General features: G+C 52.2%; 2 protein-coding genes across 2 annotated transcripts in view; one reads left to right on the top strand and one right to left on the bottom strand.

Annotated features, from left to right (window-relative positions):
• rbl1 (retinoblastoma-like 1 (p107)) overlaps window positions 1-12,350 on the bottom strand; it is a 210,508-nt gene that overhangs the window by 6,416 nt on the left and 191,742 nt on the right. The gene's annotated exons all lie outside the window — the stretch shown is intronic.
• Window positions 8,748-12,350, top strand: part of LOC139277126 (myc proto-oncogene protein-like) — an 8,300-nt gene continuing 4,697 nt past the window's right edge. Inside the window, 3 exon segments of the mRNA XM_070895145.1 lie at window positions 8,748-8,852; window positions 11,109-11,472; window positions 11,475-11,666. Coding sequence (XP_070751246.1) covers window positions 11,121-11,472; window positions 11,475-11,666 — 544 coding nt within the window. The 5' untranslated portion in view covers window positions 8,748-8,852; window positions 11,109-11,120.

Raw genomic sequence — 12,350 nt, 5'->3', positions numbered from 1 at the left:
ACGTGGATCCTGTTTCTAATCTTCTGTCCGTCCCTTTTTTCTGCAGCCACTACGTTATATCTCATTAGTACAGCTCCCCCACCTTCCCTCCCTGTCCTTTCTGATTATATTGTGACCAACATTCCCTGTCATTGTTTGGGTGCACGGACCATTCTAATTTCCGCACATGCGCGGTTATTCCCATTGAAAAGCTGCCAAGTGGCCTGTGCAGGAGTCCCAGAAAGGGAACGTAGGATATAACCAGCAATATTTAGTTGCCAAGTTTCAGTTATTCTTCTCTGAGGAGTCCCCGGCCTGATTTTGGATGGTGCGTATATTGCTGGACAGGAGGTTTCATTTATCTTTAATAGCTCCTTTTACTATATTTTCACAGCCCTTTTATACTTCTGTCTTATAACTGTACTTGTTACATGAAGGTAATCTGTGTGGAAGTGGAAGACATGGATATGGTTCTTAATGAATAATTTGCTTCTGTTTTCACAAAAGAGAGGGGCGATGTAGACACTGCTATCGAGGAGGAGGAGTGTGAAATATTAGATAAAATAAACATAGTGAGAGAGGAGGTACTAAGGGGTTTAGCAGCTTTGAAAGTGGATAAGTCCCCTTGCCCAGATGAAATGGATCCCAGGCTGTTAAACGAAGCAAAAGTGGAAATAGCAGAGGCTTTGACCATCGTTTTCCAATCTTCTCTGGCTTCATAGAAACATAGAAAATAGGTGCAGGAGCAGGCCATTCAGCCCTTCTAGCCTGCACCGCCATTCAATGAGTTCATGGCTGAACATGAAACTTCAGTACCCACTTCCTGCTTTCACGCCATACCCCTTGATCCCCCGAGTAGTAAGGACTTCATCTAACTCCCTTTTGAATATATTTAGTGAATTGGCCTCAACTACTTCCTGTGGTAGAGAATTCCACAGGTTCACCACTCTCTGGGTGAAGAAGTTTCTCCTTATCTCGGTCCTAAATGGCTTACCCCTTATCCTTAGACTGTGACCCCTGGTTCTGGACTTCTCCAACATTGGGAACATTCTTCCTGCATCCAACCTGTCCAAACCCGTCAGAATTTTAAACGTTTCTATGAGGTCCCCTCTCACTCTTCTGAACTCCAGTGAATACAAGCCCAGTTGATCCAGTCTTTCTTGATAGGTCAGTCCCACCATCCCGGGAATCAGTCTGGTGAATCTTCGCTGCACTCCCTCAATAGCAAGAATGTCCTTCCTCAAGTTAGGAGACCAAAACTGTACACAATACTCCAGGTGTGGCCTCACCAAGGCCCTGTACAACTGTAGCAACACCTCCCTGCCCCTGTACTCAAATCCCCTCGCTATGAAGGCCAACATGCCACTTGCTTTCTTAACCGCCTGCTGTACCTGCATGCCAACCTTCAATGACTGATGTACCATGACACCCAGGTCTTGTTGCACCTTCCCTTTTCCTAATCTGTCACCATTCAGATAATAGTCTGTCTCTCTGTTTTTACCACCAAAGTGGATAACCTCACATTTATCCACATTATACTTCATCTGCCACGCATTTGCCCACTCACCTAACCTATCACTCTGTAGCCTCATAGCATCCTCCTCGCAGCTCACACTGCCACCCAACTTAGTGTCATCCGCAAATTTGGAGATACTACATTTAATCCCCTCGTCTAAATCATTAATGTACAATGTAAACAGCTGGGGCCCCAGCACAGAACCCTGCGGTACCCCACTAGTCACTGCCTGCCATTCCGAAAAGTACCCATTTACTCCTACTCTTTGCTTCCTGTCTGACAACCAGTTCTCAATCCACGTCAGCACACTACCCCCAATCCCATTTGCTTTAACTTTGCACATTAATCTCTTGTGTGGGACCTTGTCGAAAGCCTTCTGAAAGTCCAAATATACCACATCAACTGGTACTCCTTTGTCCACTTTATTGGAAACATCCTCAAAAAATTCCAGAAGATTTGTCAAGCATGATCTCCCTTTCACAAATCCATGCTGACTTGGACCTATCATGTCACCATTTTCCAAATGCGCTGCTATGACATCCTTAATAATTGATTCCATCATTTTACCCACTACTGAGGTCAGGCTGACCGGTCTATAATTCCCTGCTTTCTCTCTCCCTCCTTTTTTAAAAAGTGGGGTTACATTGGCTACCCATCACTCGATAGGAACTGATCCAGAGTCAATAGAATGTTGGAAAATGACTGTCAATGCATCCGCTATTTCCAAGGCCACCTCCTTAAGTACTCTGGGATGCAGTCCATCAGGCCCTCAGGTGTGGTGCCAGAGGACTGGAGGACTGCTAACATGGTACCTTTGTTTAAGAAGGGAGAAAGGGATAGACCGAGTAATTACAGGCCAGTCAGCCTAACCTCAGTGGTGGGAAAATTATTGGAAAAAATCCTGAAGGACAGGATAAATCTTCATTTAGAAAGACACGGATTAATCAAGGACAGTCAGCATGGATTTGTTAAGGGAAGGTCGTGTCCGACTAACTTGATTGAATTTTTTGAGGAGGTAACCAGGAGGGTCGATGAGGGCAGTGTATATGGATTTTAGCAAAGCTTTTGATAAGGTCCCACATGGTGGACTGGTCACAAAAGTAAAAGCCCATGGAATCCAGAGTAAAGTAGCAAGTTGGATCCAAAATTGGCTCAGAGGCAGGAAGCAAAGGGTAATGGTTGATGGGTGTTTTTGTGACCAGTGGGGTTCCGCAGGGCTCAGTACTGGGTCCCTTGCTATTTGTGGTATACATCAATGATCTAGACTTGAATATAGGGGACATGATTAAGAAGTTTGCAGATGATTCTAAAATAGACTGTGTGGTTGATAATGAAGAAGAAAGCTGCGGACTGCAGGAAGATATCGATGTACTGGTCAGGTGGGCAGAACAGTGGCAAATGGAATTTAATCCAGAGAAGTGTGAAGTGATGCATTTGGGGAGGGCTAACAAGGAAAGTGAATACACATTAAATGGTAGGACACTGAGCAGTGTAAAGGAACAAAGGGACCTTGGAGTGCAGGTCCACAGATCCCTGAAGGTAGCAAACCAGGTAGATAAGGTGGTTAAGAAGGCATACGGAATACTTACCTTTATTAGCCGAGGCATAGAATACAAGAGCAGGGAGGTTATGCTTGAACTGTGTAAAACACTGGTTAGGTCACAGCTGGAGTAGCAGTTCTGGTCACCACATTACAGGAAGGACGTGACTGCACTACTTGTACAGAGGAGATTTACGAGGATGTTGCGGGTGTGGAGAATTTTAGCTATGAGGGCAGGTTGGATAGGCTGGGTTTGTTTTCTTTGGAACAGAGGAGGATGAGGGGAGACCTCATTGAAGTGTATAAAATTATGAGGGGCCTAGATAGAGTGGGTAGAAAGGACCTATTTTCCTTCACAGAGGGGTCAACAACCAGGGGTTTAAAGTAATTGGTAGTAATTGGGGTTGTGGGATCTGGAACTCACTGCCTGAAAGGGTGGTAGAGACAGAAACCCTCACCACATATAAAAAATAATTGGATGTGCACTTGAAGTGCCGTACGGACCGAGAGCTGGAAAGTGGGATTAGGCCGGATAGTCTCCGAAATGGCCTCCTTCCGTGCTGCAAACTTGTATGGTTCTATGATTAATAAGTTACTGTTCCAATACAAATTTCCATTAATAAAGTTTCACCAACAAGTTTGTTGCATAAAGAAACAAATGAAAATAGTGAGTTAGTTACAGTAACAATTTACAATAAGTTACATTTATTGCAGGAAGTTGTGTTAATCAGTTACAACCGAGACATCAAACAGCAGCGACCGATATTGATCAACTTCAGTTAAAGTTACAACTCTGGTTCCGCCCCCGTCCGGGAAAAGCAGCGGGAGGAGACCCCCCCCCCCCGTCCCGACTCGTCCCGGAGGCCCCCCCCTGTCCCGGAGCCCCCCCCCCCCCTTGTCCCGACTCGTCCCGGAGCCCCCCCCCCCCCCCTTGTCCCGACTCGTCCCGGAGCCCCCCCCCCCCTTGTCCCGACTCGTCCCGGAGGCCCCCCCCTGTCCCGGAGCCCCCCCCCCCCCTTGTCCCGACTCGTCCCGGAGGCCCCCCCCTGTCCCGGAGGCCCCCCCCTGTCCCGGAGGCCCCCCCCCTTGTCCCGACTCGTCCCGGAGCCCCCCCCCCCCCTTGTCCCGACTCGTCCCGGAGCCCCCCCCCCCCTTGTCCCGACTCGTCCCGGAGCCCCCCCCCTTGTCCCGACTCGTCCCGGAGGCCCCCCCCTGTCCCGGAGGCCTCCCCCTGTCCCGGAGGCCCCCCCCCCTGTCCCGAGCTGTGGGCGGTCCGGCCGCGGGGGCGGGTTTGGTGCCGGCTTTTGGCGGGAGTTGGGGCGAGGCGGGGCGGTATAAAGGAGAGAGGAGCCGGAGAGGGGCAGAGCCGGACCGACACCGGGAGTGAACCCAGAGCCGGACCGACACCGGGAACAGGAGCGGAGCGGAGCGGGGAGGTGAGGGAGGAGGCGGCGGTGGCGGTGGCGGTGGGGGGCTGTAATCAGAAACATTGCAACATCCTGAGGGTCAACAGTCCCAATGGGGGGACAATGTTGGGGGATGTGTGTGTGTGGGGGGGGGACACACAATGTTGGGGGATGTGTGTGTGGGGGGGGGACACACAATGTTGGGGGATGTGTGTGTGGGGGGGGGACACACAATGTTGGGGGATGTGTGTGTGTGTGTGTGTGTGGGGGGGCAATGTTGGGGGATGTGTGTGTGTGTGGGGGGGGGGGCAATGTTGGGGGATGTGTGTGTGTGTGGGGGGGGGGCAATGTTGGGGGATGTGTGTGTGTGTGGGGGGGGCAATGTTGGGGGATGTGTGTGTGTGTGGGGGCAATGTTGGGGGATGTGTGTGTGTGTGGGGGGGGACAATGTTGGGGGATGTGTGTGTGTGGGGGGGGGGGACAATGTTGGGGGATGTGTGTGTGTGGGGGGGGGGGACAATGTTGGGGGATGTGTGTGTGTGGGGGGGGACACACAATGTTGGGGGATGTGTGTGTGTGGGGGGGCAATGTTGGGGGATGTGTGTGTGTGTGGGGGGGGGGCAATGTTGGGGGATGTGTGTGGGGGGGGGGGACAATGTTGGGGGATGTATGTGTGTGTGTGGGGGGGGACACACAATGTTGGGGGATGTGTGTGTGTGGGGGGGGGGACAATGTTGGGGGATGTGTGTGTGTGTGTGTGTGTGTGGGGGGGCAATGTTGGGGGATGTGTGTGGGGGGGGGCAATGTTGGGGGATGTGTGTGTGTGTGTGTGGGGGGGCAATGTTGGGGGATGTATGTGTGTGTGTGTGGGGGGGCAATGTTGGGGGATGTATGTGTGTGTGTGGGGGGGGACAATGTTGGGGGATGTGTGTGTGTGGGGGGGCAATGTTGGGGGATGTGTGTGTGTGTGGGGGGGGGGCAATGTTGGGGGATGTGTGTGTGTGGGGGGGCAATGTTGGGGTGTGTGTGTGTGTGTGGGGGGGCAATGTTGGGGGATGTGTGTGTGTGTGTGGGGGGGACAATGTTGGGGGATGTGTGTGTGTGTGGGGGGGGGGGATGTTGGGGGATGTGTGTGTGGGGGGGGGACAATGTTGGGGGATGTGTGTGTGTGGGGGGGGGGACAATGTTGGGGGATGTGTGTGTGTGGGGGGGGGGGGATGTTGGGGGATGTGTGTGTGTGTGGGGGGGACAATGTTGGGGGATGTGTGTGTGTGGGGGGGGGGGGATGTTGGGGGATGTGTGTGTGTGTGTGGGGGGGGGACAATGTTGGGGGATGTGTGTGTGTGTGGGGGGGCAATGTTGGGGGATGTGTGTGTATGCGTGTGTGGGGGGCAATGTTGGGGGATGTGTGTGTGTGGGGGGGGCCTAAGATCTAACTACAGGAATTGACACAGTGACTAACGGGGTCTGGTGTTGTGCACAAAGATTCTGTGATTGTCAGATGTTGGTTACATCACACTCGGAATATTGTGAGCAGTTCCGGGCTCCCCGTCCCAGGAAAGATAACCGGGCATTGTGGCAGGATGGGGGGCACTGAGGGAAGGGGGCACACTGAATATTCACTACAATGGAACCAAGGAGGGGAGGTTCTAAGGAAAGGCTTAAAAATTGGCGCTTTCTTCAGTAAAAGGGAGAAGAGTTTGAAATCTATCAAAGTGTTGGAGAATCAGTCAGGCAGGAGGCTCAGACTGAGGGGGATCACTGGGAGAAGGATTTGCAGTAAACGCTTGCACAGACAGTCACTGGGATGGTGTCCCACAAGAGGCTGCCGAGGCAGAGACTGGAACATTTGAAAGGGCGGGGAATTGGATCCGAGTCGGACTGAGAGCAAGCGACTCCCAGAGCGATGGGCTGAACGGCTCCTGCCAACACTGTCATTTCAAACCATTCTACAAATGTCTTTGTTTCAAAGGCCGGGCTGTGAACTGGTCTCTGGTCTCTGGTCCGCTCTCAGAGCCCTGCCGGAGGGTGTTTAAGTTCAACAATTGATTTGGTTTCTTGGCTTAGTTTCCAATGAAAAGCAGCGAGGTCCACGTCATCGCAGCCACCCTGATCTTAAAGGGACCGCCATCCTTGGCTTCCTGCTGTTCGATATTCACTGACATTCTTTACTGTTTCATCATTTTTTGTAATCCTAGTTTAACAATGTATCTATCTCAGATCACTGCAAACACAGACAGAGTCCAACTCAGGATTTTGTTGTTATAACTATATTTTAGGCATAGCTGGAATCCAAAGGGTTAATTTTTCCTGCTTGCATTGAACTGGCCTTGTCTGTTTGCAAATCCTGTGGATACGAGAGGAATTTGGGGACGCTCCCTCAGGGTGTCCGTTACACTTCAATAAAACTCCTCACTCCACCATCTTCATTTTAAAAATAATATTAATTCAGGGCGAGTCGATGTTTCCGGATCTGTTTGTGGATTTTAATTTATTCCTTGTTTATCTCCATCTGTGCTGGATCCACGGGAAGCGGAGTCAGACACAGCGGGTTGCAATGGCTCCATCTCTGCTTGTATTAAACACTCGGGTTGCTGAGGAATGGGGCGATATTCCCCAGTGCTCAGTGTGATGTCTGTGTCTGAGTGAGAAGTGTGTCTCCGTGTCTGTCTCTCTCTCTCTGTCTTTCTGTCTCTGTGTCAGTGTCTGTCTGTCTGTCTGTCTGTCTCTCTCTCTCTCTCTCTCTCTCTGTCTTTCTGTCTCTGTGTCAGTGTCTTTCTGTCTCTCTCTGTCTGTCTCCCTCTCTCTCTGTCTGTCTCCCTCTCTCTCTCTGTCTTTCTGTCTCTGTGTCAGTGTCTCTCTGTCTCTCTCTGTCTGTCTCTCTCTCCCTCTCTCTGTCTTTCTGTCTCTGTGTCACTGTCTCTCTGTCTCTCTCTCTGTCTGTCTGTCTCTCTCTCTCTCTCTGTCTTTCTGTCTCTGTGTCAGTGTCTCTCTTCTCTGTCTGTCTGTCTGTCTCTCTCTCTCTCTCTGTCTTTCTGTCTCTGTGTCAGTGTCTCTCTCTCTCTCTCTGTCTGTCTGTCTCTGTGTCAGTGTCTCCCTGTCTCTCTCTCTCTCTCTGTCTGTCTGTCTCTGTGTCAGTGTCTCTCTGTCTCTCTCTCTGTCTGTCTGTCTCTCTCTCTCTCTCTCTCTCTCTTTCTGTCTCTGTGTCAGTGTCTCTCTGTCTCTCTCTCTCTGTCTGTCTCCCTCTCTCTCTCTCTCTCTCTCTGTCTGTCTCCCTCTCTCTCTCTCTCTCTGTCTGTCTCCCTCTCTCTGTCTTTCTGTCTCTGTGTCAGTGTCTCTCTGTCTCTCTCTGTCTGTCTGTCTGTCTGTGTCTCTCTCTCTCTCTCTCTTTCTGTCTCTCTCTCTGTCTATCTCCCTCTCTCTTTCTGTCTCTGTGTCAGTGTCTCTCTGTCTCTCTCTCTGTCTGTCTCCCTCTCTCTCTCTGTCTTTCTGTCTCTGTGTCAGTGTATCTCTGTCTCTCTCTCTCTCTGTCTTTCTGTCTCTGTGTCAGTGTCTCTCTGTCTCTCTCTCTGTCTGTCTCCCTCTCTCTCTCTCTGTCTTTCTGTCTCTGTGTCAGTGTCTTTCTGTCTCTCTCTCTGTCTGTCTCCATCTCTCTCTCTGTCTTGCTGTCTCTGTGTCAGTGTCTCTCTCTCTCTGTCTGTCTCTCTCTCTCTCTGTCTTTCTGTCTCTGTCTCTCCCTCTCTCTGTTTCCCTCTCTATGTCTCTGTCTTTCTGTCTCTGTGTCAGTGTGTCTCTCTCCCTCTCTGTCTCTCTCTCTCTCTCTGTCTCTCTCTCTCTCTCTCTCTCTCTCTGTGTCTGTCCATCCATTCATCACGGAGCTGATGGTTTTGAAACAATGTTTGGAATCTAAAATAGCAAGACCTGTGAATGCAGCATGCCAGTGAGTGAGTGGAGAGACGGGGTCGAGTCTCCGCCTCCCCTGGAGTCTGTCGCGGGGTCACTGTTTGGGAAGCTTAGAATAAAATTGCCAAAGTCCCGCTAAACGATATGGGTTTTGTAAAACATTCACTTCTTAATATCATTGTGACGCCAAGTATCAAGGGGCTTAAACCAGTCTAGGAATTTCTCGGATGGTTAACAGCAAACGTTTATCTTTCGGGAGAATCTGGTGAAAGTTATGGAATGTAAATTCGGTGTCGGCTGACAAGAACGTGGTTTCCAGTCCGTTGGAGACATTCCTGGAGGTGTTTCTAAAAACTGTCGAGTATTTAAATGAGCAGAAGAGGGAGGCGGGTTGATTTATAAAGTGGGGTTGCCCCTGGATGGTGAGTACAGTCAGAGCGGGTCAAAGGGAATCCGACACAGCCCAGAGCCTCTGATTGGCATCGCTCCCTCCCAGTGCTACACTCAGGTAAGGCTCGCTTACACAGCTTTCCAGCAAATCCCGGGACTGGCTGGCTGCTGGGAGTTTGTGGTGTTTGGGATCCTAATTCTGGTCTGTCAGGCGGGTTCTGACTAACGGTGGGAGTTTGAGATGAGATGTCCCGTGTTCTGGTGGTTTTTCTGCCTGTATGCTGCAGGGTTTTGTACAGCTGCAGCATCCCGGTTTGACCGATGATATTGTGGATGAAACAACAGGTGGGACAGGCTCGAGGGGCTGAATGGCCCTAAAACTATCGGGTGCTCGGTCAAAGGTCAAGAGTCTGGATTCAAAGGGATATTGATAGATTATCGATAGATTCAGTGAATGAGCAAAACTGTGGCAAATGGATTTCAATATAGGCACATGTGAGATCATCAAAGGCTAATGGAATGCTGGCCTTTATATCTGGAGGACTAGAATACAAGGGGGTAGAGGTTATGCTGCAGCTGTACAAAACCCTGGTTAGCCCACACCTGGAGCACTGTGAGCAGTTCCGGGCACCACTCCTGAGGGAGGATATATTGGCCTCGGAGGGAGTGCAGCGTAGGTTTACAGAATGATACCCGGACTCCAAGGGTTAAGTTAGGAGGCGGGGTTAAACAAATTAGGTTTGTATTCCCTAGAATTTAGAAGGTTAAGCGGTGATCTGCTCAACGTTTTCAGGATATTAAGGGGAACTGATAGGATAGATAGAAGCTATTCCTGCTGGTTGGGGAGTCTAGGACTAGGGGCCAGAGTCTATAAATTAGAGCCAAACCTTTCAGGAGGCAAATTAGGAAACACTTCTACACACACAGGGTGGGAGAGGTCTGGAGCTCTCTTCTGCAAACGGCAGTTGATGCTGGATCAACTGTTAATTTTAAATCAGAGATTGATGGATTTTTGTTAACTAAAGGTATTAATGGATATGGGGCAAAGGTGGGTATATGGAGTAAGGTCGTAGATCAGCCGCGATCTCATTGAATGGCGGAGCAGACTCGAGGGGCCGAATGGCCGACTCCTGTTCGGGGCTTTGCTATTTTCAGCTCTTTAATGGAAACTTCATCTCCTGGTTCTAGAAGGGAAATGGTGGGGGGGATGATAGGGAGGGGGGGGCAGGGAGATGGGGGCGTGCCGTGGGGTAGTACAGGACTGGGCCACACAGTCAGGTCTGGGTCTGTGTTCGAAGCTGACAAAAGCAGGTTGTATTTCACTCTGATTGTATGAAAGGCCAGGGACAGTGAGATGGCCATTGGTGACCTGTATCCAGGGTATGAGGGGCCGGGCAGGGATGGTGGGGTTCTGGGGGAGAACCCCCCTGTTGTGTTTAAAGGGGAAGGGGTGTCAGAGATTTTGCCTGACACCCCGTGACTGATCAAGTCGTTTTCAGGTTTCCTGCCCCTTCCCCGATTGGCTGGTGCTCAGTTATCTGCCGAGCACAGAACTGTTGGCAACTCCCAGGAGGGGGCTACCCACAGCTCCGTTTGTAAATGCACGACCCGGTGTGGTCCTGAGGCTCACAGACTGGGAGGGTCCAAGATTCCTTTCACACAGCGAGCCTGGGTTCCCTACCCCCACCCACACTGTGCAGAGGGTCACACCCCCCTCCCCCAGGGTCCCGGCCCCCCCCCCCACACACTCAGTGCACAGGGTCCCGGACCCCCCCCCCCACACATTCAGTGCACAGGATCCCGGCCCCCCCCCCCCCACACACTCAGTGCACAGGGTCCCGGCCCTCCCCACACACTCAGTGCACAGGGTCCCGGCACCCCCCCCACACACTCAGTGCACAGGGTCCCGGCCCCCCCCCCCCCACACACTCAGTGCACAGGGTCCCTGCCCCCACCGCCCCCCCCCCTCCCCCACACACACACACTCAGTGCACAGGGTCCCTGCCCCCACACACTCAGTGCACTGGCCCCCCCCCCCCACACACTCAGTGCACGGGGTTCCTGCCCCCACCGGCCCCCCCCCCACACACTCAGTGCACAGGGTCCCCCCTCCCCCCCACACACTCAGTGCACTGGCCCCCCCCCACACACACTCAGTGCACAGGGTCCCCCCTCCCCCCCACACTCAGTGCACTGGCCCCCCCCTCACACACTCAGTGCACAGGGCCCTGCCCCCACCGCCCCCCCCCACACACTCAGTGCACAGGGTCCCTGCCCCCACCGGCCCCCCCCCCCACACACTCAGTACACAGGGTCCCTGCTCCCTTGGGCTGATTCGAATTTGGTTCAACGCCTTGTTGTATTTTTTTTGCAGCTGTTTCTCACGATGCTTCAAAGCGGAAATATCAACTGTGAATTTGAGATTTTCCCGTCCCTAGAAGAGGAAGATTTCTATCAGACCTGCGAGGACTTTCTGAAGACACTTGAGATGTTGCCCTCTGCCGCGCCATCGCCCCTCCCCAAGGCCAATCTCTGCGAGTCCCTTTCCACCCTAATCCCGTCCAAGTCCGACCAATTGGAACTGATGTCCGAGTTGCTCCTGGACGACGATGAATTCCTTGACCAGAGTTTCATTTGGGACTTGGAAGCCTCCCTGAAGATGGAGCCCTCCATGTTGATGCAGGACTGCATGTGGAGTAACCTGCTGGCCACGGCAGAGTTGGACAAGGCTGGCGAGAGGTGGACTCGCTCCCTGGCACCAGCCCCCTGATGTCCGAGATCGAGTCACAGTTCTTCCAGGATCTTGGTGCTTCCGATTTAGAAAGTATCTCCCCCTCCCTGGATTGTCCGGACCATGACAATGAAGATCCAACTTCAGATGATGAAGGTTCTTTGTCAACAGGCAGCGTGTCTTCACACTGCAGTGATTCAGGTACACAATCCTCTGTGTGCTGTTCACTCTCAGTCAATCTGTGTCGGTTCCGGGATCAAAGCACGTCAGGGCATCAGTTCACGAGAAGCCACTCATGGTGCCTATTTGAGAATTGTTATATACAGACTTCCTTTGTGCCTTGGGGGCAAATGTGAGAGTAACCAGGAAGATCTCAGGTTCAGTGTGGTCCGGGCAGCATTGGCTTACACTGACTGCCATGTTTCCTGGGGCGCAGGTGGGGGGCATCGTTCTATCCAATGGGTGCTGACAGAGTTGGCTTCTTCTGTGATGCCCTCATGGATAAATAGCCCACTGAGATTATGGATCCAACCACAAACTGCAATTGTGGAATGGGTGCCTCCCTGCCCATCACAGTGCCGAGCCCACGGAGCCAGGCATCATGTGTAGGTCTGGACAGTGAGTGTCGGTGGCCCTTTGTCCAGTGTAGCCCAGGGCATCATGGTTGGCCAAAGTGGCAACTTTCCCCAGCACATCCTGTGGATCTTGTAGCCCCCCCCACCCACACTGTAAACACCCCCCTCACTGCCCGTCCCTCACTGCCCCCCCCATGCTGCCCCCCTCACACTCCCCCTCCTCACACTCCCCACCCCCCCCCCCACACATCCCTCCATCCCACACTTCACCCCTCACACTCCCACCCCTCGCCCCCTTACACACCCCCCT

Source organism: Pristiophorus japonicus, chromosome 12 (assembly GCF_044704955.1).
Source record: "Pristiophorus japonicus isolate sPriJap1 chromosome 12, sPriJap1.hap1, whole genome shotgun sequence".
In the NCBI taxonomy this organism is placed as follows: Eukaryota; Metazoa; Chordata; class Chondrichthyes; family Pristiophoridae; genus Pristiophorus; species Pristiophorus japonicus.
This window is presented reverse-complemented; position numbering and strand designations above follow the sequence as displayed.